A 25,894-nucleotide genomic window follows, 5' to 3' on the forward strand; every position below is an offset into this window, starting at 1 on the left:
TCTGATCTGATTCAAATAATCCGGATTATGTTTAATTCAAACACAACCCTGAAATTCACTGTATAGTTAAATCTTAATATCGTAAAAGTACCTTGTTTTAACAAACATCTTATTATTATTATCCGCACTGGAGAGGTGTTGCACGTAGTATTACAATGGTTCAAGAAAAGGTCCACAACACTACTCAACCAGTTAAATTCATAATAAAATACATTTAGTATTTACTGATATTTCTGGGGGTCCTACAGGAACCCTTGCCCTCTATGTTCTAAATGTTTTAATCTGTAAATGTACTTATCAAGCTGACCTGCTATATTCCATTCCATTTCATTTGGAACATAAATTGTGTGCATACAAGTATATGAAACCATGGAACCTGTAAATGACCGATATTTTGGGATAAAGCTAGGGGGTAAATGCAAAAAGATCACAATTTATCGAACTCGCTAAAAGGGAACAAAGAAGTTTAATTGGGATAACTGGCTCTGGATGCAAAAAAAAAAAGAGCAAACAAATTGATTATTTTTTACCTGTTTTTTCCACTCACGTTTCTAAGACCAATAGTAAAACATGATTTTATTAATTTATGGGCCATGTGATATCTTGATTCAGTCTTGATATAATGACAGGTTCCCAGACACTGACATTTCATGTGCGATTATAGGAGAATAATTAAAATATATTTCATAAGACCTTGATGATTTTAGCAAATTACTGTTGGATGCCAAGATGAAAAACTAAGCAAACCTATTTATCCTCCACATAAAAATAACAAAAGGAACTTTTTCTTTGGTATGCCAACAAAGACTTTCAGCCTATCATTGTCGCACCTGTGTCTTATGAATGCAGGCTGCAGATTAGCATTCAGGATAGAATATGGAATGGAGAAAATGTTTTCATGATGATTAAAGATTCACGGGCAACCTCTGGGCATTGAACATACAAGGAAAATGTCTAAAGCTTCATAATATAAGTAATATTTCTAATACTATACAAAAAGCCTTATAGCGTAGGTGGAACAGCTCCTCTAGACTAGAGTACATATGCCAAATAAATAATGATCTCATAATACTCATGATTATATCTGACATTCAGTCAAAACAAATCTAAAAGGGGTTTTTCTTCATTATTATTAAATATATAATGCATGTTCTTGATTTCAAAAGTTGCCGTTAGCTGCGGTAAGGTATGTGGGGTATTTGACTGTTTTAAAGAGAAGACATAATTGCATGTAAAAATACAAGAATTTCTGTATTAATAAAAATAATACCCTAACACTTTGGGATTTGTGTGTTGGTGTGGTTTTATTACTTGCTTCATTTACTTTAAATTCTACATTTGTCTTAAAATGAAATTTTAGTAAAACTTATTGTATTTTTGTTGTGCATGACACTCAACTAAATGAAATCATCTCTCTTATCTTCTTATGCCTTCTTTCAAAGAAGAGACATTTAATGGCATTTTGTTCCAGCCATATTTTCATGTTAAATGCATATTAAGATTCTCTTTTGCAAGAATTACAGTGCTTTTTGCTTCATGCAGAAAGATGCACGCGTTTAGTTAATAAAGTTTGAAACACAGACTTCCTGGTCATTTAACTCCACCCCCAGCTGCTTCTACTGAAATCAGGAAGCATTCGTATGTACACTTCCTGCACATGCTCAGTAGAACTACCTTTCTAGTTAATGGAATATGAGCAGCTAGTCCAATCATGGGTTGTTTTTTTTTCTAGCATTGGTTGGTTACTGGTGTTTTTCACACTTACCATTTGGTATTAGATTTAACCAAAAATCATTTAAACTGATTTTGAAAAACTGGTTTGAAAAACAGTATAATTTCAAAGAAGAATTACCATTTAACTGCAATATGTTACATTTCAGGCTGCATTTAGTGTAAAATTAAACTGTTATATAAAAGGAAGTTCATATAATGTAATATTTATAGAAAGCTTATGTTGTCAGTTTGCATGCCGTATATTTAACACATACCAATTATTACAGTTAACAATGAAAATGGTTAAAATAAGCCCTGAAAATGGCACATTTCTGTAACCTGATGTGTGGGTTGCTAGTATGACTTGTTTATTTCCTAAAAGCAAGATGGCCAAAATAATTCTTGCTATTTATTCAGAGGGCAATTTAAATGGGGCAAGAGTAACAAAATACTGAGCTCACATTAGGTAGGCTACCTAGAACACACCCTCTTTTCCGGAGTATCTTCACAAGGGGCAGGGCTAGCCCAGCTGTGTAGGAGGGGTTAGCCAAACACAGGGGCGGGGCTAACCCTAGTTTGGCTTAAGTGGGTGGGGAGCGGACATGGCCAAACAGAGCTCCTCTACCCAGAGAAAGAGAAGCGCGACCCAGAGAAGCATCACAATGGCTCAAACTTTAGTGCTTTTTCCTAGATTTAGCCAAAATGTGTATGTTAGCGGCTTATTTGTTTCTAAAAACAATTAAAAAACAAATTGTGCTAGGTAATTATCTAAATCAAAGATTCACTTTTGGAACATCTTCACGGGTTGAGGGTCGCCTGGCTATTGGTGAATTCATACACACAGTTTACCATAAGCAGGAAACTTAGTGAATCAGCCACCACAATCAGACACATTTACAAATTTGCAGCGGTCAAAGCACTAAATTTGTTTTAAGGATCCCAAAATAGCAGCGTTTACCTCTTCTAAAAAGTGAATTATGTGGGACTTCAAGCCTAAAAATGTGTTTGAAAAGTTTATGATCAAGAAAAGGCCATGCATTTTTTTCATAAAACATTGCACAGTGTACATGGTTTGACTTTAATACATGATCTTGGGTGAGAGAGAAAAAAGCAATAGCTCTGATTAAGAATATGCATAAAAAATAATCACCCCATGCTGTACAAATGACATCATAGCCTTTTCTTTACAAATAAAATAAAAAGTCTACGGCTCTGTTTTCCTGATGATCCGCATCTAAACTAAGGAGATGAAAGCTAGACGTCTGCCCTAAAGTTAAGACAATAGTGCACATGTACAGCATACCATCGGAATAAGCATCCAATTAATGTTTTCATGCCTGAAGCACAGTAATAAGAATCCAATTCAAACTATTACGTAATTTAAATTTATTTATATATTTATACTGACGCATATTGCCCCTTTTTTTTTTTTTTTTTTTTTAAATCTCAGCACAAAAAGCACAATATAAATACAGCAACTTAACTCCCCACCCTGTAATAAAAATACATTCTTTACAATTGATGAATAAAACTAGTGCTGAGGAATGGGTATTTTTTCTTTTAAAGAGTTGGTGGTTTCCTCACTTGGGTGGCGTCTCATATTTGAAAACCACACTAAAGATTTTGCCACCCAATCTTTCTGCCAACCAGGAGTTTTTGATAACGGCCAGTTTAAGACTTTCGCATTGAAGAATTGCGTAGTAATTTGTGTGGATGGCTCGACCCATGCCTTCAATGATCACAAGATCCGTATTTCTCTCCTTGACCAACATGGCGAGACCCTTGTCTAGGCGGCTACAGAAAACAAGACGTCCGACAGGTCAGATTAAAATAACCTGAGAATTTGTGACAGAATCATAAATGAAGGGGTTCTAAAACACGCCATTATTTTTAAGATAGTGTTCCATTAGTCCGTTGAAATTGACCCTTTGGTAAGTAAATGCATCATATTGAGTCATCATACGTGCTCACATATTTATACGCTGTGGCAGCTAATAAACCACTTTTATTGGAGGCGGCAGGGATAATGTATAAAACACGGATGTATCAACATAGACTCACCTAAGATCTAAGCAAGGAGAACTAGAACCCGTTTGTACCAGTATCAATCTGTCATCCTGTAAAGCGGACCTTGAAAGAACAACAAAAGATTTGCATTACACATCAAATTACTCATCTTAACATATAATCCAAGTCTAAAACAATTAAAGTATAACACTATAATGAGAATTTGTTGGATTACTTGTCATAGGACCCGCATGGGTCTTGTGCAATAAAATACATTTTTTTTAAATGGTTAGTGTATTGTCTATGGGCCACAATAAAAGTCTGTATAAAAACCCAAAAAGTGTCTGTTTTCAGTTTTTTTTTCTTTGCTTTACAAGATTCCTAGGACACATTTTTGCAAGGCCTGTGAGTTTACCTCTTGAATTAAAATTGCTTTAAACAAACATAAGAATGCATTTGGAGAGATAATTTAGGATTATCAAAAGTTTAGAAGCTTCTGGTTCTGCAGAGAGCTGCACCATTTTTTTGTTAAAGTAATGAGTTACAGCTCATGCACAACCGAACATCGACATTATCATCACTTTCAGGAAAACATAAGCGCTCCACCAGAACACTCACTTCTGTGAATTGGATTGAAAGATTGCTAAAAAAAATATTTTAGGGCCAATCTAGAACCAATTGGTTTATAAAAATAATAAAAAAACCATTTAACAACTACTGGATAATATGAACGCTTACTGTATTATTGAATCCATAGCTGCAATACGTTCCGTGACAATTAAGGATTCGTTGAACGTTACATCATTCAGAGCTGGCCCGGAATTACATGCCAATATAACCTGTAAAATCAAACAATACACGTAGAAAATAGATAGATTACAGTACTCACACATAAAGACTTTTCTGAATCAGAAATAATATATCTATAGCCTCATTTTTAAAAGAGCAAGAAAAAAAATGTACAAGGAATAGTGCCACAGAACCAGAAATTACACCCAAAGTAAAGAAAACATAAGCGTAGCCAAGCGTAGCCCTATTCCTACATGAAAAAAGCTTGGTTTAAAGCCCACCTCCCACTGTTTCTTTGCACTTGGAGGATAACTATCAGTAACCCCCTAACCGTAAATGTACCATGAAGTAGGAGAATAGTTAAGAATGGACACTCCTATGCTTCTTGTGTTTAGTAGAAATATATAGCCTTCTTTAGTACAAATCCACAGAAGAACCACAGGTTTTTAGTTCTTGTCTCTCTATAAGGGATTGGGGTAATCAGAACTTCAGTCCTCAATATACACCAGCTATTAAATAATTTAGGTATAAAGCTACCCTTCCAAATCAGCTGCAATGAATGCCTAACTACTCTGCTATTGCCCACTTTGTTTTTGTGCTGTTTTGCATAATTTTGGACATAAAGGGGTTCAGTTATGACTTAACTTAGGCCTGTTTCTGAGGAGCGACCTCTGCTGAGATGGGGCACCCAAACAAAAACAACATGCATCGGGTACAGAAAGCATCGAAATACATTATGATTGTTAACAAAACAAAACAAACAAAAAAAAAAGGTATCGAGAGCAACAGAGAGGAAACCTCATTATAGATCTTCATTGCAGGCATATGAAAGTTCTAGGAGTTCACAGTTACCTCTGTACCTCTGGCAAGGAGCTCTCGAACAAATGGGAAAACACCCAGAATTATATCTATGCCACTGTTATCCACAAATATTAAGGCACATTTATGAGGTGGACCCTGGAACGACAGAGAAGAACTGTAGATTAGAAAACATTAAATGCTATTCTTCTCAACAACTGCCGGATCACATGTACCTTTAGATAGACCTTCTAAATTCTGCTAAGTCCTAAATTCCTTATAGTACTCAGACCTTCCCCAATGTTTTTATTTATTTATTTTGAACTGTTTAATAGCACATCATTCTGTTACTAAAAAAAAAAGTTGAATAATAAACACAAACAAAAGAAAAAGTCTACCGCCACCTAGTGGAATGTGGTGTACTGTGCATACCCCTGTCTCCACCAACACGGGGAAGAACCCATTAAGCTTTATCTTTGTGGTTTCATTTTCATAAAATATAATGCAATTCATTTGGTTTTGTGGATGAAGAAACCATCAGATTCCTGTTTAAATAAATTGTCCAGTTAATTTAGAACGCTCCCAGGTATAAACAAACCAGTGAAGACTGTCATACCTTCAGTCGTTCTATCCATTTACTGTAGCAGTCAACCAGCCATGGGCGTGCTTCGAGACACAAACCAAAAACACATCAGTCACGTGTAATCATAAAAATAAGCGTGTGTAAAAAAATAAAATTCACACATTCTGTGCATTTATAAAGCTCTAGAATTTATAAACTATATCGACGAAACTTGACTAGTCTATATTGATCAGTTTTTTTTTCCCCTTGCCAAATGTCCTGCTTTAGTAGTTGTAGATAAGCATGGACAACAGAGGATAGTGGGGCTTTTTCTTTTTTTAACCACAAGGGCACTAAAATTGTTAAGGACATTGTGACTGTAAGATATTGTAGGTGGTGGACAAGGTAACTGTCTAAAGTTCTTAGTTATTGAGATGGATGATGACTTTTACCGTAACTTGGAACCAATAATGTGTGATTATTGTGTTTTGGAATACCAGAGAGTAAAATTTACGTCGGTGTGATTTGAATCCCAAAGTCCGACTGAACATTTTTCAAACCACCATATATTTTCAATTGATTTACATTTAAGAAAGTAATAATAATAATTTCCTCTAAGCATATATAATACTTATGACATTGAAATGTTTGCTGCAGATTAAAGATATTTCATTACCCTACCTTGTAGCTTCTTCATTGCTGCCTCAAACCCAAATTCTTCATCGGACTCCAGGACCCTACAAAAAATGTGACACCAAGAACCACATTTATTCTGAAAATGTATATCTGTTGGCCAGAATGCACGGCAGCTGCGAGAAACACACGGTGAACTCAGACACAAGCACTCCTTAACCTTCTAAGTGCCAGGGGAACGCACTCACCCTTAATCAGGAGCAGAATGACCCATATCTCTTCAAACAAGGCCGGTCCAGAGGAGGCGGAAGCACAGAGGGGTCACGAAACGTCACAGTGAAAGTATGGCAAGGCCCCTGGCAGGTAACAGTGTAAGTGTGTGTTGGAGTGAGATGTGGTATATTTTAGTGTAAGTGTGTGTTAGTGTTTATATATGTGTGTTAATGTTAGTAAGTGTATATGTTCGTGTGTTTATGTGGGTATATATGTGCTAATGTATGTGCTAGTGTGTATATAAGTTACTGGTGTGGGGGGGTAAGGTGCAGGGGACCCTAGTACCAGATTCATTTACCAGCAATCATGTTCCACTCAATCATTAAAATCTGGATCTTGAAGACTCGTGGGATGTCCTCTTATTTAATGAGTCTTAAAGCTGTACAAATCATGGAGGTAACACAATGATCACCTACTCGGAGACGGCTTTTGCCCCCCAGTCAAAGACATTCCCTGCGAGCAGTCCTTTCACCAAAGCAAACTGTTTCTCCTCCCAGTCCAACGCATCCAAAGATTTGATAACTTTCTTATAACACTTTAAGGCTATGTCATTTTCTTTCTGCTTTACCTGTAGAGAAAAGGGATTAGGCAAAAGTATTAAAAAAAATCCTATGCAGTTACTTATGCCTCAGCTTCATTGACAACGCCTGCTTTTATCTTATTTTGCTCAAAAAATGTCCTTTAACTGCAGACCTGGAGGCCGCCATTGCTGTCAGTCATGTAACATTTTGGAAGACTTCCCCTGCTCGAACACCACACTAAGCCAATGCTTATAAAATTCTGCTTGAACATCTCCTACAAGCAAAATTGGGTGGGGAAAGGGGCAAAAGCATATGAGACGGCTTCTGCAGAACCCCGCTCCATGTATTTGCAAGAAGAATACGAAAAAGTTAAAGGGACCTCTCAGCTTTCAAATGCATACATCATTAGCAAATCACACTAAGTGTAAATAGTAAAAACATCATATTTGTTGATATATTCCCTTTCGATCTGTAGCAGGAACCATAATGAAAACATATTTACTCACCTTTGAATATGGATCTGGAAAATTGAATTCATTTAAGCAGTGTTCTCGTGTATCCAACAAACTGCGGACTGTCAGGGACCCATAAGCACTAGGAGAGAGGAAAGAAAACAAATGAGAAGTATCCAGCGACTGCAAAGGAGGGGACGTAACATTTATCAAGATAAACACAGTAACATTTATCATTGCATTTACATCCATTTCATTCATGTTTGATAGATGGCCTCTGCCGTTCTCTTGGCTTGAAACCCATAATAAAGTTAATGACTGCAGATACATCTAAATAAAATGGTGCGGCAGCAGCTGCAAGTTGTGCTTTATTCAATACAAACAGCAAAGAACCATCATATTTTGTATCGTTTTGCTTTAAACGAAAAGTTTAATGCAAGAACTCGGGATAAACACAAAACTCACATCTCTTAACTAGGTCCCTCGGTCCAAAAAGACAGAGTCCCTGCTCCTTTTTCAGCAATTTTATGGTAAAACTCAAATGTATTCTGTTTGATGACAAACCACTGATACTAGAAGCAACGGTTCTTGAGTTTTATTCATTAAGAAGGATCTGTCACTCTTCCAAAGTTCTATACACTTCAAAGTTCTATACACTAAATAAACCAGTGCAATTTTGAGGTTAAAGAGAAACTATATACATTGATTATTAACCCATGTAATAGACAAACCACGAGGAAGTAAATTCTAAACCTCTTGTTAAGTTTCTGCTGGTTCGGGTTGCCGTTGGGGGAGAAGTTAAAGGGAAGAACGCATACTCACAATGGTTGGTGCCTCAATGTTTGCAACTTATTCCAGTATTTCTGCTGAAATTTCTGAGCTCGATCTGTGGCGTCCTTTGCATCTGGCTGGCTGGCAACAGCTCGTTTCACCACCTAACCAAAAAAAAAACAAAACACAAATTGTTTTCCTTAAACTAAGCAGCAAGAGAAGTCAGCTTGAAAATGTGAAAACTAAATAGTCAATTGTGACCATGATGTGACTTCAAATATAAAAAACAGACTTAAAAAGAGAACCACATATGTTCTTATGAGCAGGTTGACTTATACATGACATTGTCCCTCCTCTCATAAAACCGGTTTTAAAGGGACACTCTAACCATCATAGGCACACACCGTCCCTTTAAATTACTATTTTGGCCCCATTGCAAATGCAGGGAGGGATTCTGAAGGATAGCCCCATGCATTTGCCTGTTTGTTCTGTCCCCTGCCAATGTAAACTCAAGGTTAGCCAACTCTTGTACTGTCTCGAGCGAGAGTTCTCCCACCACTCACATGCTTAAAACTAATTTCAATGGAAGTGTTTTCCTGCCACTCATTGACTGCTTAAAGCTGTCGAAAGCGGCATGAAAACCAGGACCACGGAGAGGGTGTACTCTGCAGCAATGGAGAACTACCGTAAGTTACAATCCATATTAATCATTAGTGGGGCTATTTGGGAAACTAGATTGTCCCTTTAATAATTAGTGACAAGGAATACAATACATTTTAAAGAATTTGACTTACCCCTTCCAAAGCTTCTTCAAAACAGGAAAGCCAGTATTCGCGAGCCATGGCATCTTCCGTAAGATCCACTGTATCTGGGACATACGAGGATGGGTCGTACAGCAGAGGAAGGTTGACCAGCTGCCGATCCAAGCGATCCATCTCCAACATGTCAAACTGCGGAGCACAGAGGACTAACACTCAGCAACCGAACATAAAAAAAGCACTGGGATAACATAACATAAATCGTATATGCTATCTATGTATGAAATATTTTAGGTTTTGTCCAAGAACAACAAGAACTACTCATTTCCCAATAATCTAGATTACAGGTAATAAATTGCAGTAAAGACTTTTAAAATGATTAAAAAACTCCTTTCTTTTACATAAAAGAGGGGCTCAGTTTGCCCCTGAATAACATAGAATACTTTCTCCAAATCATGCCACGTTAACTATGAATCACATAGGGCCAGCTCAGATCTTCTTGCGGAATCTCGTTGGACCTTCATAGATCAGAATGGAGCCAACCTCTCATCCCCCCCAGTCCTTTAAGAAGATTCGGACCTGTACGTTTCTCTTTACACTATTGCTGAAGACTTTATATTTAAAAAGTGGTATTTGATTATCATAAGATTTTCCTATGCTTAATCCAAAATACAGCACCGCAAAGTGGTGATACCCAAGCAGATGAAAGCAGAGGTACCTATCAATCAAAGGCTTCTCATACACACGTCTTTCTTTAATTTCTTGCAGAACGGAACATGTTGAATGAGTGCACTGAATCACATTTATAACATATTAACGCCTTATCAACAGAGCAACAAGGCCTTCACACACACTGTATATACAAAATCCTTGGCACCAATACAAAAAAAACAACACACACACACAATCCTATAAGCAGCATCTTGTAGAAGTTACTTACTGAGAACTGATGGTAAGGATGATGAAAGAAGTAAAAAAAAAAAAAAAGAAAAAGAAAAATAAGAATGGGCAGAAGAATGTTCCGAGAAACTTTTTTGAATGAATGAAAGAAATTTGCATAAAGGTGCAAGTGGCTTAAAAGGTAGAATCACCTATGAAATCACTACATCGACAGACAATACATAAGAAATCATCTCATCATGGATGTAGGAGCACTTTTTTTTTTTTTTTTTTGGAGAGAGACCTTGCATTAAGCATATAAAATATTTCCCTGTGAGATCCCAAAAACTTGTCATTCCCCCTCATCCCAATATTGCTACACCAAGACGGCTATTTCCGCCACCATTGACAATTAGACCTACTGTTCCACTTCGGGAGCGCTGCATGGGATATATGTCTGGAGAGGTGCTCATAAGACCTGAACTGCCAGCGTAATTTTCTCCCCAGCTGTAAAGATTGGGATCTGCAGAAAAAATAAGAAAATAATAAATTTACAAAAGGACTATAAATTGACCAATAAAAGTTTATTTTTATTTCTTTACTTACTACCCTAATACTAGTAATAGAACTTTACTAAACTAAATTTGTAAACTTAAAAAAATATGATCATAGGTGGCCAAACCTGCTCGTGAAGGCAACAAACACAGTACTATTTATTCGAAACGATAACATTTTCATTGCATGTTCATTAGAGAAAGTCTCAATTCTTGTCAGATTTGCAGTTTTTGAAGGCAGATGTGGCACCCTTGGATTATATCATCAAAATACAAGTATCTCATGCTTACTGTCTTCTTCGGCTCCTTTCAAGAATGCCCCAATGGCACCAAGATAGCCTTCATGCCTGAGAAAAAGTGCTTGGACTTCTCCCTAGAAAGTTGATCAAAAATGTACAGATTCAGTTAAAGATGAACTAATATTCACCGGTACCCAGAGTGTATAGAACACAAATAAGAATCTTGATCGGCTATCAATGTCCTTGATGCGACAAAATCCGTGACATAAACAGTCCTAAGTCTTGAAACGTGGCCATGTGATCACAGTAAATATTACATTTTGATATACAAAACCATAATTATCCTTTAAAAACTTACAAAAAATTACTAAATAGAAACATGGAACCCATGTGCTGCTACCGCTGCCCTTTTCTTCCTTAACATATGAGAAAAGAAGGGTTAAACATAATGCAGATTATTCTTCAAATTGCTGCATGTAAGTGTGCATTGTGTGTGTGTGTGTGTGTGTGTCACTCAGGCCCAAAAATGTTCATCCTCCCTGTGCTCTGCTGTATTATACTAGGATATACTATAATACTAATCAGAAATAATTAAAACATTATTGTTTTAAATGTCTCTCTGAATTCAGTGGCTGTATCCTAAAATCCAGTTAAACCCGTCTGATTTTACATATGAACCACAACAAGCAAAGTTTAACATTGTGTAATAACTGACACACCATTCAGTATTCATAAAGGACTGATTCTGTCATCGTAATACCTTCATACATTTAAAAATAATAATATATATTACACTGACTTGAAAACAAAGAACAGAAAAACACCTAGGTAGAAGTTGGGAGTCAGGACTTAAGAAGTGGCTTTGTGGTTTGGCAAAGAGAGCTACACCATGAACTAAAGGTGGTAGTAATAATAATAATAATAATAATAATAATAATAACAACAATAATAATTCATGAAAGGAACTCTTCTGGACACAGTTTATCTCTAGTTATCTTTAGTTATTATTGCACCGTGTTGGACGTTAAGCCCACCTTGGAGAAGAAGTTTATACTGTAGGTAATAGTGTGCATTGTAACCGGGTGACCCCGGATGAAGAAACCCCCGAAGTATACTTGGTAGAGGTTGTGCTGTTTGGCGTAGAGGCAGGCCAGCTGACCAATGTCATTGCTGATCATGTGCAATAAGCTCTTTGCCATGTCTTCTTTGGAGAATTCTGCGTTGGAAAACAAATAATTGTAATAATTATAAATAGTTTACCATCATCAATAAATACCTGTTTATAGGTTTTATTATAAGTGAACTTGAAACCACATGGCTTCTAGACGCATATAGTCGCTTCCTTGTACTTATCCCTGCTTTGTCTGGCAGAACGTCTGAGATGCTCATGATAACTGTGTAGCCATCGATGGTCAGCTACATAAAATCAGCACTTTTCTGACATATTTTATAAGCCTTCTTTTGGCATGCACCAATTAACTTAAAGCATGCGAGAAGTTTAGTGCTGAAGTATAGAAACGTAACTAGAAAATCACGTGTGGTTATTGAGATGCCTTCAGCAAACCATTTACATAAATACCATCTCTGAATTTGTCCTACAATAGAGGATCTTGAAAATCAAACTAAGGTCAAAGCATTCAAGTTAATGCTGTATATCAAGAACCACATGGAAAAAGGTTATGCAGGAGACTCACGAAAATCTGGCGTTTGACACACCTGGTTCTGGCCAATACACTACGTCCCGTCTACAAACTTAGAGGATTATAAGGTGAAGGCCATGCCCCCCTTTAAAATAACCGGAATACATTTCAAGTTCCTCTACATACACACATCATCTCCTGGTACCTTTGTCTGTAGTGGCAGACTTGCCAAAGCTGCTTGCGATTAGGTTCCCGGTTAATCCCAGAATTTGGTAAGCCCCTCCGTATATGTCTTTCACCAGCATGTCCACATTTGTGTGCTGTCCCTTTGCAGCAAGCTGCAATAACTCATCAAACCTCTGCAGATATAAAGAGGAACATTTCTAAGCAAGTATTCCTTAGTGGCAGTATTTCTTTTTTGTAGATAGCAGAAGAATCAAACCTTGGGCTTCATGTTTACATTAATTAAGCAATTTGTGCTGAGGGTGTTTAGCTTTTACCGAGCAAGAAAATCATCTATTAAAAAGGTAGAGTGGAGGAAACATTAAAAGACATTGGAGAACTGGACTTAATTTTCAATATCATGAGAAGAAATATTATTTTACTGTGAAATACCAATAACCATTAATAAAAAGTACGTTTCTTCTATTCCTCACAATCAGAATCGGCAAAGGTTTGCCTTTCACGTCAGTTTTCAAAAACATTTTAAGTTGCGTATGGTATTTGTCTTTAAACTCCACTCAAGAGGTATTGCTTGATCTAACCTTTGTCTTTGTGAGAAGAGCTCCGAGCCCCCAGAACGTTCCACCTCCTATAGAACTTCCACCGATGCGTTCGAACTTGTCTTCTGTTTCTACCTGTCAATAAAAACATTTTAAGCTCTAAAAACCAGACTGGTTACGCAATTGTGTTGAGAGAGTATTGGAGTGCAGTACGCCTTCTAGCCTAGGGTAGGAGAATGAGAAGTCCTGATTACTCATGGAAAACCAAACAGCGAGAGATCTAGCTTAATTTCATTAACACCAAGGACTCACTCGCTTTGGGATCCATATCACTAGGTCTTAAAAACCTAAATAAACTTAAACATGTAAAAAAGCAAGATCTATGCTGAAGGCACGCAGCTCCGCCAACCTCCAACAGACAACCCGTGGGGACAGGAAGAAAGCACCGGTTCTATCTCAGATGTCACACTTTACTTTTAAGAATATAATGTATGTTTTTATAGAGGTTATAAGGATCTCACCTTAACTATTGAGACTCCTGAGCCGATATTAACTAGTAAATATGGGAAAATGTTGGGATGAGTGGTCTGGAATCGAAATTCAGGATCTGCATGCTTCACATAGACAAACGCTTCATGGGGGATGTTCTTCAGTACAAAATTACACCCCTTTATGAGACATGTCATCTCATCTTCTTTATCCACTCTAGAAAGAAAGAAAAAGAAACCAAAAAGGTAAAGATCAAAAGTTATATTACATGGAATAAGCTATAAAATATTGTGTGGGGATTAATAACAGATGATGCAAAAAGCTCATGTATGATACCATATTACACATAGGTACACAATAACATTAGGCTGCCTGTAAAGTTGTCATGGAAGTTTACATATAATATACTTTACATTACTTACATTGAGAAAATTAACCAATTAAGCAAACGCACCTTTTTCTTTGTGGGTATGTATAATAATACTCCTCAAAGAAGAGACCTAGATAGTCTCGGAAATTAGAAATTTGTTATACTTCAGCTATCCAATAAAGATATCACCACCAAAATTCCCTCTATACACTGTAGACTATGATGAAACACGGAGGATTTAGAAAACAACCCTAAAAATTGATAAATAGGCATATAAAAAGGTTATTATATATATTTGCCTTCGAAGGATATCTGTATTATCTAGGTATGGACCAAATGCCACCAAGACTCAACTTAAATTGTGCTAATTTCTTGCCATGGTTTAGTGGCTCCTGATAACCAAGTATTACAGGTTTCAAGACTAAATGTGTAAAACGCTCACTGGTGACAGTTCCTCTCTCTCTTATTTGGCTGGCTCTTTCATATGAAAGCCTTGGGTTACTATAAATAAATAAAAATAATAAAAAAAACAACAAAAAGACACCAGCTGGGCAAGCCGAGGTTAGCCACCACTAACCAATTATAAGAATGGCCAGGGAGGCAAACTTTACATTTGTAAACCTGACATAAATCCTTTCGTGTGGTAAAGAAAAATATAATGGTAATGTTACTCAACCTACAGACACATACAGTGCCCATACTCGTGACCACACAAGGGACCAAATGTTGTGTCTCATGGCTGATATCAGAACTGCTAATGACAACCAGGGTACGAATAACACACAGAAAAAAAGGTATTCTGGTGGAAAGGTTGAGAAGCTGTCTTTTCAAAATAGCAAAAAAAATGATTGGCTGAATCAAGAGGTGGCTATGGTGAAAAAGACCACTTTTCAAACTTTGAACCAGAATCCCTTTTTATACATAATTCCCAACGTCTTATACCAGTCTACTAAAATCCCCATTGATGTGAAGGCGGCAGTTTGTCTTTAAGGCATTAAAATATTACAAACATAATTTACAGAACTATTATTAAACATTTGAATAAACATTTACAGTACCAATAAACGCATGTTTCAGAATGGTAACAAGAGCCAAGTTTTGCTGTAGGCTTTGTAGCCATGCTCCATTGTGCCCATCTTTTTGCACTTTAGCATTCCAGGAAGTTGACCTCTGCTAACAAACCATGATTCTCAACGAGCTTTTGTAATGAATGAGAATTAAAAAGGCATAGTTCAGCAACGGCTTAGCAACTCTCTCTTATTTCACCCTGGTATATGGAATCGGATGGAAAAGGGGGGGGGTTGCCTTAAAACAAAAGGTGCCAAGTCACCTGATTTTGGGAAGTCATTCAGAGCTCCCTAGGCTTCGGCATCCTGCTTACTCACTAATGTCTGATGCAAGCAATGGAGCGCACATGAATCCCTAGTGGAGGTTACAGGGGAATAAAGCATCCTTCATTTGCAACCGTTGCCAGGTGTCCCTAAAAACACTAGGTTGTCAATCTGATGTCTTAAAAAAGCAGCCATTTTTTGTGGTTTGTGGATACATTATATCCAAGAGGCTGTGCAGAATCAATGCACAGAGCTGGGAAACATGACAGCACAAGATACGTCAATAAATCATAATAATCAGGTTTCCAAGACAACGAGCGTTAGTATTAAGATAAACATCTGATTATTTTTATAATCATGTCATTTCTGAGATATGGATATGGGAATTTACAGAAAATAAGAAAATACGTAAACTCCGACCCCCAGACCAAATAAAAAATCTATTCTGCATAGGAAGCCCCATGCTTAACACAGCCAAACTTATATAGTGTTGGGCTGCATAGTGTTCTAATTTAGAACACTGACATACAGATGAAGACGCTATTCCCTTTAAATGAGTGTTTGCTTAATCTGTATCGAAATTTGAAATTTAAATAGGATGTGACAGCAATTTTTCCTTTGTTTAAAAAAAAATAAAAAAATGAAAATACAGACGGGGGGATGTGTTCAAAACAGGATGTAGCTGCTAGGGGTTGTGGTTACAAAAAGAAAAATATCAGATTTTAGTTATACAGAATGATATATTATATAATAAAAGCGTACTTTAATTAATAATCAGCAAGGACAAAAATGGCACAATTTAGTAAATTTCTTGATCTTTCAGTTCTCAGGCACCGGATGAACTCACTTCAGTCCTAATTTCTTTTCAATGAGGTCTTTGAATTTGTAGGCTCCGCCACCTGTAGCTTTGATAACCTTGGTCTCTGTATTCACTAGATGGTCTTTGATAAAGTCCAGACAGGTCTCTATGTATGTGTTTTCAAATTTAATGAAGTGGAGTCGGGCTGTGATCTCCTCTTGTTCGGATATTTCATACAACATTTCATGGTCTGTATCCTGAAGAAGAGTACAGTGCATTTACATTTCTCAGGGAAATAGACAGGCTACAACCACACGAAGGCACGCAATCCTCTCTGATCCCAACACACGCTTCATGCATTCATCTTGGAAAGGCAGCAGTGGTTAAAGCTCGTCTCGGCATCGTAGGAGCCGGAGTACACAACCTCTGAAGTCACACTCATACAATATGCCCTTGGCATTGAGAAAATCAATGTAAAACATGCAGAGATCCCAGATCAATTAATATGTAAAATCACAGGAACCCAGATAACTAGATCTCTAATTAATCCATTAAATACCTAAAGGAAATTGTGTTAAAAAAAAAATCTATCTTGTGTTTCCTGAGATGATGCCAGGCAGCATAATGATGGAAACAAGCAAGTAAATAAAAGCAATTTCAAATATCAAAAAAAAAATAAAAATAAAAAGTAGACCATCACTTATGACTTATATTCCACAGATAAAATTATTGCATTTTATTTCTCCTTTTGCCCTTAAAGCATTAGTTGAACAAAACTGAGAAAAAAAAATCTGGAATAATTTTATGAGGGTACAATGTTTACATAGGAAGTATTATTTAGTTAGGACTAGCACCAAGTAGGGAGACAGGAACAGAGGAGTCACGTAATTCAAGGTTACATGATCCCTTGGTAAAAGTGAGGCCAGAATGAAAACTAAGTGAGTAAGAGGGAGTGTTTATGAATGAATGAATGCATGCATGTATGTATGTATGTATGTATGTATGTATGTATGTATGTATGTATGTATATTAGTAGGAATTAGACTGTGTGTGTGTGTGTGTGTGTGTGTGTGTGTGTGTGTGTGTGTGTGTGTGTGAGAGAGCATGAATGTTTAAGTGTGTTTGTGTGTGAGAGTGGATGAGTATGTGTGTGTGTGTGTGTGTGTGTAAGCATGAGTAAGTATGTGTAATTTTGTGTTAGCATGATTGTGTAATATGTGTGTCTGTGGGAGGGAAAGGTGCCAATCAGATTTACTTGTCCCCTGGGCCAGCCCTCCCCTGACCAGTACAAATAACAGCTTGAGGAGTATGCAGTATTAGATAAGGAGACACTTTCAATTACAAAAAAAAAAACAAGTTATCCCCAGGGGTAGACGTTGCTATTGTTTATTTCAGGCAAACAGCTGGTTGACTAGCTGATTTCAAAACTGTGTCATCACCTCCAAAATGTTTCAAAAAAGGAAACCCCAGCCTTACATGCACTTTAGTGATAGCTGCATGTTCCCTTCAGTTGTGTCCTCCTTACAAATACATGCGGGCATTCTGAAGAATCTGCTCATTTTGCAGAATTTGTCTGAAATTTACAATTATTATTTATGGGTTGTCGGGGTGGTCTGTTAGATTAGGAGTCCAGTTGCATCCAGTAAATGTACCGTCTTACAGATGGTGGAGCTGTCTATTTATAGAGCCAGTGAGAAGCTTTGCTCTCTGGCCTTCTAACATTTACCAGCATCCAGGCAATGGGAATGAAAGGAACGTCTCGAGACAGTGAACCACCCCTGGAGTAGAACATTTCTGTTGATCCCCCATCTCCATGAACGATTTCTAAAAGCCTTCAGACGGGCACCTGTCTTTGCAGAAAGCATTTGCATAACCCTGCTATGCTCTTATCTTTTTGCTTCTGGAAATCAGATACTGCAGGGCGCAGGAGTGAAAAAAGTTAAAGCGACTGAATAAATACTTCACATTAATTCCCATTATCTGCACCAACTGCCGACACATGTCCGTCCCGGAAGCCCTGCATGGCAGCACGGTGTAACTACAGTTAGTGTCTATTACCTGCCAGGCCTAAGGGTCACACTATGCAAAGATCAGGACGGCCACCTCGAAACAAGAGGGGCTCAAGTTGTATCAAAAAGTACCCTGTTATTAGATTCCCATCTAAAAGGAAATATTAATAATAAAACATAGAAAGAACAAAAACCATGCATTACCGAAAACAAACAGTTGTGCATGTTTATGTAGACATGCAATAGAGTAACATGCTTCTTCTGATAACCCATGATCAATGTAAATAAGGCTGCACATGCGCTATTTCTGAACAGCGAATAACAACAGCAAGCTGTTTCTCGATGCCAGAAAACGCGACAGAGCCCTTCTCACGCTTAAGGCTGGATTTTCCATAAAGCAGATTAGTCGTGTGTCTAGAGCCATATACCGGTATTTACTATTATTAATCAAATTATATAGCATTTTATAGCGATGTCCAATTTTTATAAACAAAATGATTTGCCCCACTGTATCTTTACCCAGTCCTGTCTTTTTTTTTTTTACTTTTAAAAGTGTACAAATAGGTATTCTTAGAGCGTATGGCTGTGCCATCGGTTTTGGTGCTTGGAGATTTTGGTAATATAAATCCAGCCCTGATACCGTTAGGCGTTTGCACATGCATGAGCAACAATAACGACAACTGCCGGTCATTATAAGTATTTCTCCATACCGCTCGGCAAACCAAATTAATGCTGCATAAAATATAGTCACAGATGATCACTGTATGACTTACCGGTTATACAGCATTCTTAAGGTTAACTAATTACAAAACTCATTCTGGATTGCATATGTATTTACATTTCCTGGAGAAACATTGTTACATTCTCTAATGTAGGTCTACAACAGTGAAATTCAATTTCTTAGCATCGATAAATCCCTAATTGCTAAAATGCCAAATGACTACCTATTAGCTACCGCCTGCCTTGCGTTGTATCCAATAAGTAGTCTTAGACAAATGACTTATACTCAAGATGTTTTCAACAAGTTCTCCGTATATTATAAAAAAGCAACTAAAACTTCTAAAAACAGCATCAGCTCTGCCTTTTCTTGGATTATCTGATCACCCTGGTGTTCAGCCAAGGTAATGTTTAACATACCTGTGCCAACCTTCTTAACAAGCTGATCCTGGCACCCTTAAAAATAACATTTAAAGTAAACTAAATTAGATTTTTACAATGAATAGCTTGACCCTAAGAGATTCATTTTTTTTACAGGGCGCCACGCCGCCACCGTAGCGTACCTAGCGGCGGGGGGGGCGGTCCGGACTGGGTGCCGCTCATCAGGGGGCCACCCCTCCAGAGACGGACAGTAATGTCCGCCGCTGGAGGAGCAGGCTCGCAAGGGAGCGGTATCGGAGGTCTTTAACAGACCTCCGGCTCCCTTGAGTGATTTTAAGCCGGTTCAAGGATCTCCCTTGAACCCGGATTAACATCACTCAAGGGAGCCGGAGGTCTGTTAAAGACCTCCGATACCGCTCCCTTGTGATCCGCACGGCAACAGCTGCTGTGCGCCAGGGTTTGTTGTCAGATCCCGGCGCACAACACTGAAGCCGCGCCCACCCTCGTCCGTGCCCTCTGACCCGGAAGAAGACAGAAGAACTGAAGAAAAGGAGCGAAGAGAAGGAAAAGGAGCTGTAAGGAGAAAAGAGGAAAGGTAGGAAAGCATTCAGTGAGAGTGGATTGGTATGTGTGTGGATTAGTGTGTATGTGTGTATGTGTGGATTGGTGTATGTGTGTGGATTGGTGTGTGTGTGTGGATGGGTGTGTGTGTGTGCATTGGTGTATACGTGTGCATTGGTGTATACGTGTGCATTGGTGTATACGTGTGCATTGGTGTATACGTGTGCATTGGTGTATACGTGTGCATTGGTGTATACGTGTGGATTGGTATGCGTGTGAGAGCGATGGGTGTTATGCTGTACCATTTCCAATGTCTTTTTCATGATCTAATTATGCTCTAAAAGTACATCATAACTCCCATCACTCTATACTGTTCCATACAGTGGCAGAGCTGGGAGGCAGAGGCCTTGCACCCCCACCGCAGGACTCCTGAAAGGTAAGTGAACTTCAAAGAGGGAAAGGGTAGATTAGTTAGATGGGGGTAGATAGGGAGAAGGGAGTGAGACAGGGGAAAGGGGGTAGATAGGGAGAAGGGAGTGAGAAGGGGTAGATAGGGCAATCATACTCCTATCATGCCAAGTCTGCGAGTACATCCTGGAATCTGGGTATGCCTGGGCATGATAGGAATGTGATTGCTGTTAATCATATATATATATATATATATATATATAATATTGTTATTTAATTGTTTTGTCCTATTATGGTGTGTTACTTACTTTAAATAAAAGTGTTAGATTTTTTTATGGTGTGGGGGGGGGTCATATTCGGTTTTGGCCAGGTAAATGCTGCACTTTCGGTTTCAGTCCAGAATTCGTTTCGGTGCATCCCTACTACTAAGCCAGACAATGAAGTGGTAGGCCTACACCACATCAATGTTTGGCGTAGTATATAGTGATTGGGGTTTTGTTCCAAGTTTTTATTCCTTTTTTGGGGGGGATGGGGGGGCGCCAGAGGAGTAGTCCGCACAGGGCGCCAGAACACCTAAGGCCGGCTCTGAGTATACAACATGAATGTGTGACCTTAACAATCTGCACATTAACCCTGAGACTAAGGCACAATCCCTAGGCATTCCTAGTATGGTGACTTACCAAATAGTTAAAAGTTGAGAGAGATTTCTCTCCAGTTTTGTGTTACGGACCCACATTTTCAGTCTAATGTATAGAATAGAATGCCACCGGAGATATCACTTTCCAACCTTTGACCAAAAAAGCCATGTAATCAAGCGAAATCAATCAAAAAGACACTTACCTTTCCTGTGTGGTCAAATGACCTTACTTTGGCTACTTTATGTTGAACAGTGGAATAATAAGCCAATTTGGTTAGGGATCCACCTAGAAAACAAAAAAATAGGTCAATAAAGCATTTATCTAGAATATATTTTTCTGTTTGTTTTGGTTAAAATACAGTAAAGTTGCCAGCAAAGAGTATCCATGTGTCTTACAGGTAGGTTTGGGATACTCTGTTTGGATTTTATACTTTCATAACCAGGGAGTTAAAAAAAAACTGTTATGTCATTGAACCATTTCCAGAAAAGATCTTAGTTAAATCAGATAACCAGCTTCCCTTTACACACATGCGGCAGCTGCAGTTTAATGTTGATAAATGTAAAATAACGTATTTGGGATGTAAAAATCCAAGGCAGAACATAGTATTGGGGACACTGTTTGTTCTGTGATTACAGCACAGATCTCTGGCCAGGCCTTGCCTAGAGTATTCTGTACAGTTCTGGAGATCCCCATCGCCAGATGGATAGACATCCTGGAGAGAGCTCAGAGGAGGGCGACTAAAATGGTTTGCGGGATAAAAACTAGGAAAGACTAATGGATTTCCATATGTATAGATTGGGGAAAGAAGAAGGGAGATGTGATAAATCCCTTTAAGTAGTTAAATGTTTTAGGGCTACAACTTTCACCCAACAGTCCAGTGATTTGCTGAGACAGTCCCAGCAACACCGTTTATGTCTCGGCTGCCAGCTCACTTTTATTGCTAATGTTGAAACTGAACAAGGGGAAATCTTTTTTCTGCTCTTATATATCAATATAGCTTTTTCATGGGTGACAGTTCCTCTTTTAACTTCTCTATAGCTTTACCAAGCTCAACAACATCAATGCACTTTAATATTATAACTGTGTGGCCCCTTTTGCATGGGGCTTCTGAATAATCCCCCCCCCCCCCCCCGGCTAAATGTTGTGTAAGAGCTGCAATTGGCTGAACACATCTCCCGGAACGTGACATATTCGCCTCCAATCGGCTTAAAGCTGTCAATCAGAGGGCAAGAGATGTGAGGTCACGGAGGAAGAAGGCAGTTTTTGTGGCAGTTAAGTGTTTTATTTTACCATATTGATGGAATGAATATGAAAGCACTCACAGAGGGTTAGGGTTACTCACAGAGTACTTTTATATGCTTTCTTCTATAGAAGGGGTGTCAGGGATATTAGTGTACTTAAGTACTGTTTCTCTCCGGTGTGAGTTGGCCCATTGGCCCACTCAAAATATCATAATAAATACTTGGCATTGATTTTGAGGCAAGCAACACAATGGCACCAAAACGAGTGCAGATAAACGGAAACAGCAGCGTATTGGCCACAATGTGAACTATTGATTTTGTTTCGTTGTGTCAACACAAGTTACTCTTACACACAGCTCGTATGAAACGATTACATCGTGATTATTTATCCATCCCTTCCCATAGCAAACTTTCTACAAGAATCGCTAAGCTTTGTGGATAACCTCTGTCTATGTTATTGCCTTGGCACATTCATGCGCATACACCCGGTGCTGCTGCCTGATATCGAGAAACAGCCCCCGGGTGAAAAAACATAAAACGCTGAACTGACAGCACGGAAAGAGGCCAATAAAACTAACAAACCCTAAAGGAAAAATATCAGCATTATTGTACTTTTAAGGGCCTAAGCATATAAGCGATATAACGTTATCACTTTATAACAAGTTAATTACTATGCCAAACCAAAAAACATGTCTAGGACGAGCGAGTCTAGAGAGTATGAGATTAAATGGTTCTTTTCTCCCATCAAATGCCTTTAACATCCACTTCTCCTTAGAGGCCCATTGAGTATAACCCATCACCAAAGATACATTGAAAATGCAGCGTTATTAGAGTCACGTAGGCAATAATCTACACCAAATCGGGACCTGTCACCTTTCCTAACGCTCCTCTTACAGGAGAATGAACCGATTTATAGGATTAAACATCACTTAATTCCACTTCCTTTAAATGGAATGATATGTTCGGCCAGCTTTAAGACTGGAGGTCAGCGAGGTAAACAGAGGTTTGTTAATAATTATGCAGGTTTGGCAGTAAACTACGTTCTAAAAAATGAAGCCTTTATCTCCGGCTCACACATGGTGACACACACAAGGTCTGCGGCCGGTGAGACCTCCTCAACCGCTTTAACACACTTTAATTAATATAATAGCCAGGCATCGCCTTATATTTTACCCTCTTGCCTTAAATGTATACTAGGAATTCATCAGAACACTCTGTATACATTTGGTGTTATTTCCCCGCTGCCGGGTGCTTTGCCTAGAGATTGCATTTGGTAGAACACATCTAGTGCTCAGCAACGCAAAAACACAACTTCATCCAGCACCGGCTCACGAGATTTCTTGGTTGACTCGGTTATCGTCAGACCAATGGGAGAGGGACAATGGCATAATTCAACCAGGGAAGGCTTCTTGTTGGGAAGCTGCAGAAGATTTGGGTCAAATTCACACAATATTCTTTGAAGGCTGAGTGTAAAAAACATACAAATAAACTCTATAGAGCAGGAATGCCAACCTCTAACCCGATGGGGCATAATCCTACTAGAATTCATCCTCGCCTACGCTGTGCCAACTAGCATCTCGTGCAAAGTTCACAGCAGCTCGCCAATGTGTCACAAGTAGGGTTATAGAACCGAAACCACTACTACTGGATAAAGCCATTCCTAACGCACAAAGATCAAAAAATAATCTCTAGTTAAAGTCGCTGCCAGGTGACATCATAAACAAGAGAAAGAAACACAATTACTGCCCCGGAAAGCATGCCAACAAGTACCCAAGGGCAACGTTTAGACGTGGAATCGGGTAATTGTTTATTAAGTGCAAGACCTTGCGCCACTTTTGCTTTGATCACTCTCTTCTCTCCATCTCTTCGACGTCCATTAGCAGCTCTATCCAGAATTATGAAATTCTCTTAGGGGAGAGATTCTGAACGACTCACCTCTCTAATTTTGAGATCCATTAGGACTTGAGTGCTAAGATTCAACCCAGTAAAAAAAAAAATCTGATACATTTGCATCAAGAATAATAATAGAAAACACCATTTTGAAAATGTATGTAAGGCTGTTTTACATTACTGAGAGGGTGGTGGATAAATGGAGCAGCCTCCCATCTGAAATGTTAGAGGCTAATACTGTGAGGGAAGTTAAACACGAATGGGATAGACGTAAAGCTACCCTGAATGTAAGATGAGACCAAGGACTGACTAAGGTCTGAGTCTCTAAATGGGGAAAAATCTACAACAACCTGTGCTCACCGGTAGGTTATCTATAAAACAAAATGCTTTGTAACCTTGATCTTACACACACATTATATATTATATATATATATATATATAGTTTATAGTTCTTCCACCACGTCCCATCTAAATAAAACCTCAATAAGACTACCAGATTTAGAAAGATTAGCTGAAGCAACCTGGTCTTTAAATATCCCGTTTAGATTACAGACTCTGAGCGATCCCGGCATTACGTAACACGGTGAAGGTGCTTTCCAGAGACAATTATTTTTGTTTGTTTGGCAAATCGTATGTTTACAAAACAATTAGTAAAATTCATATTGTTTTAGAACGCCAGGGAGATATCTGTGCACTGTTTATAAAGCACCAGGAACATGAATATTCATACACATGCATTTACTTCAGCAGCAGAAGGAAAAACACTCGGTGCTCGCAGAGGGTGTGAGATTCGGTTTGAAGGAGGGATATTACGAAATGTGGGTGTTTGCTGCTTGAGTTTTGGTGAACACAAAAGTCTCAAGAACTGGGTGATTTTACATTTTTTTATTGTACATTTTTCTATCATACTCGTACATTTATCTTCACCACACCTTGCATGATTATAAACACCCTACTCAGGGTACCTATAGATATTTTACACTGTCCCCCATCAGAACTGCCCCAGCCGACCCTATTCTGACAGAAAAGCTGATATTTGCTGTTAATTTTTTTATTTAAATATCATAACAAATGTGAAGGGTTGACGAAAATGCCATGAATACAGTTATCAATTAACCCTACAATGCCCATATTCACACTACAATAGTGAACATCACCAGAATAACTTGCTGTGACATTGCGTATTATGTATCAAAACCCACTCGTGACTGCTCATTTAATTAGGTGCCACTGTCACGCACAGCACCGATACATCAAGGTGTGGAAACTGTAACGGCAGGTTGTTTACTTTTTTTACTTATAGTCTCCGCAGAGCATCACAGCCTCATCATGGGAGTTGCAGTCCCGCTTGGGATCAACATCGGGAGCATTACATATAAACAGCTATCGAGCCGCACTACAACTCCCAGCAGACACGACGGCAGCATCGCCTCGCGGGAGTTGTAGTTCTTAAACAATTAGTGGCGAGCTCTATGGAACGGCAGGGGAGCGGAAAAGAAATACATTCCCCAGCATACCAAGCGACACAGCGGCAAGGTGGTGAGGCGCTTAACTTGCTATAACTGCTTGAGCGGCTGCATCTGCCGAGTCCCCGGGTGACACTATAAAATAACCCAATCCCGCACACCTACCTATATCAATGGCAAAGCGCTTTGCGTTCTCGAGGTTGCGGAATATTTCGTCAGGCGGAAGGGTGATGCTCTTGTCCATGCTGGCCCCGCTCCTACCTCTCCCTCCGCTTGTCGCCAT

The 25,894-nt window shown here is 38.6% G+C and overlaps 1 protein-coding gene across 1 annotated transcript; it reads right to left on the reverse strand.

Annotated features, from left to right (window-relative positions):
- Positions 1 to 3,293: 3,293 nt before the first annotated feature.
- On the reverse strand, positions 3,294 to 25,894 carry LOC149297942 (4'-phosphopantetheine phosphatase-like). Its single transcript, XM_089487990.1, has 19 exons — positions 25,777 to 25,894; positions 21,217 to 21,299; positions 16,349 to 16,557; positions 13,833 to 14,016; positions 13,354 to 13,446; positions 12,795 to 12,948; positions 11,984 to 12,165; positions 11,002 to 11,083; positions 10,579 to 10,679; positions 9,314 to 9,469; positions 8,571 to 8,683; positions 7,803 to 7,890; positions 7,192 to 7,343; positions 6,551 to 6,606; positions 5,924 to 5,973; positions 5,362 to 5,466; positions 4,459 to 4,559; positions 3,775 to 3,843; positions 3,294 to 3,507 (listed from the first exon to the last, which is right to left on the reverse strand). Exons 1-19 carry the CDS (start codon positions 25,892 to 25,894, stop codon positions 3,294 to 3,296), a joined length of 2,310 nt encoding a protein of 769 aa, XP_089344116.1.

The sequence above is a fragment of the Sceloporus occidentalis genome, unplaced genomic scaffold (genome assembly GCF_023333645.1).
Source record: "Sceloporus occidentalis isolate IW3139 unplaced genomic scaffold, rSceOcc1.0.p SCAF_35, whole genome shotgun sequence".
In the NCBI taxonomy this organism is placed as follows: domain Eukaryota; kingdom Metazoa; phylum Chordata; class Lepidosauria; order Squamata; family Phrynosomatidae; genus Sceloporus; species Sceloporus occidentalis.

Bases quoted from the DNA above. Each gene is read 5' to 3' on its own strand.
- LOC149297942 (XM_089487990.1), bottom strand. From the start codon at position 25,894: ATGGCGACAAGCGGAGGGAGAGGTAGGAGCGGGGCCAGCATGGACAAG. The intron at 21,300-25,776 runs GTAGGTGTGCGG...TTTGTTTTCTAG, and splicing joins GCGCTTTGCCATTGATATAG to GTGGATCCCTAACCAAATTG. The intron at 13,447-13,832 runs GTGAGATCCTTA...TTTTATTGACAG, and splicing joins CAGGAGTCTCAATAGTTAAG to GTAGAAACAGAAGACAAGTT.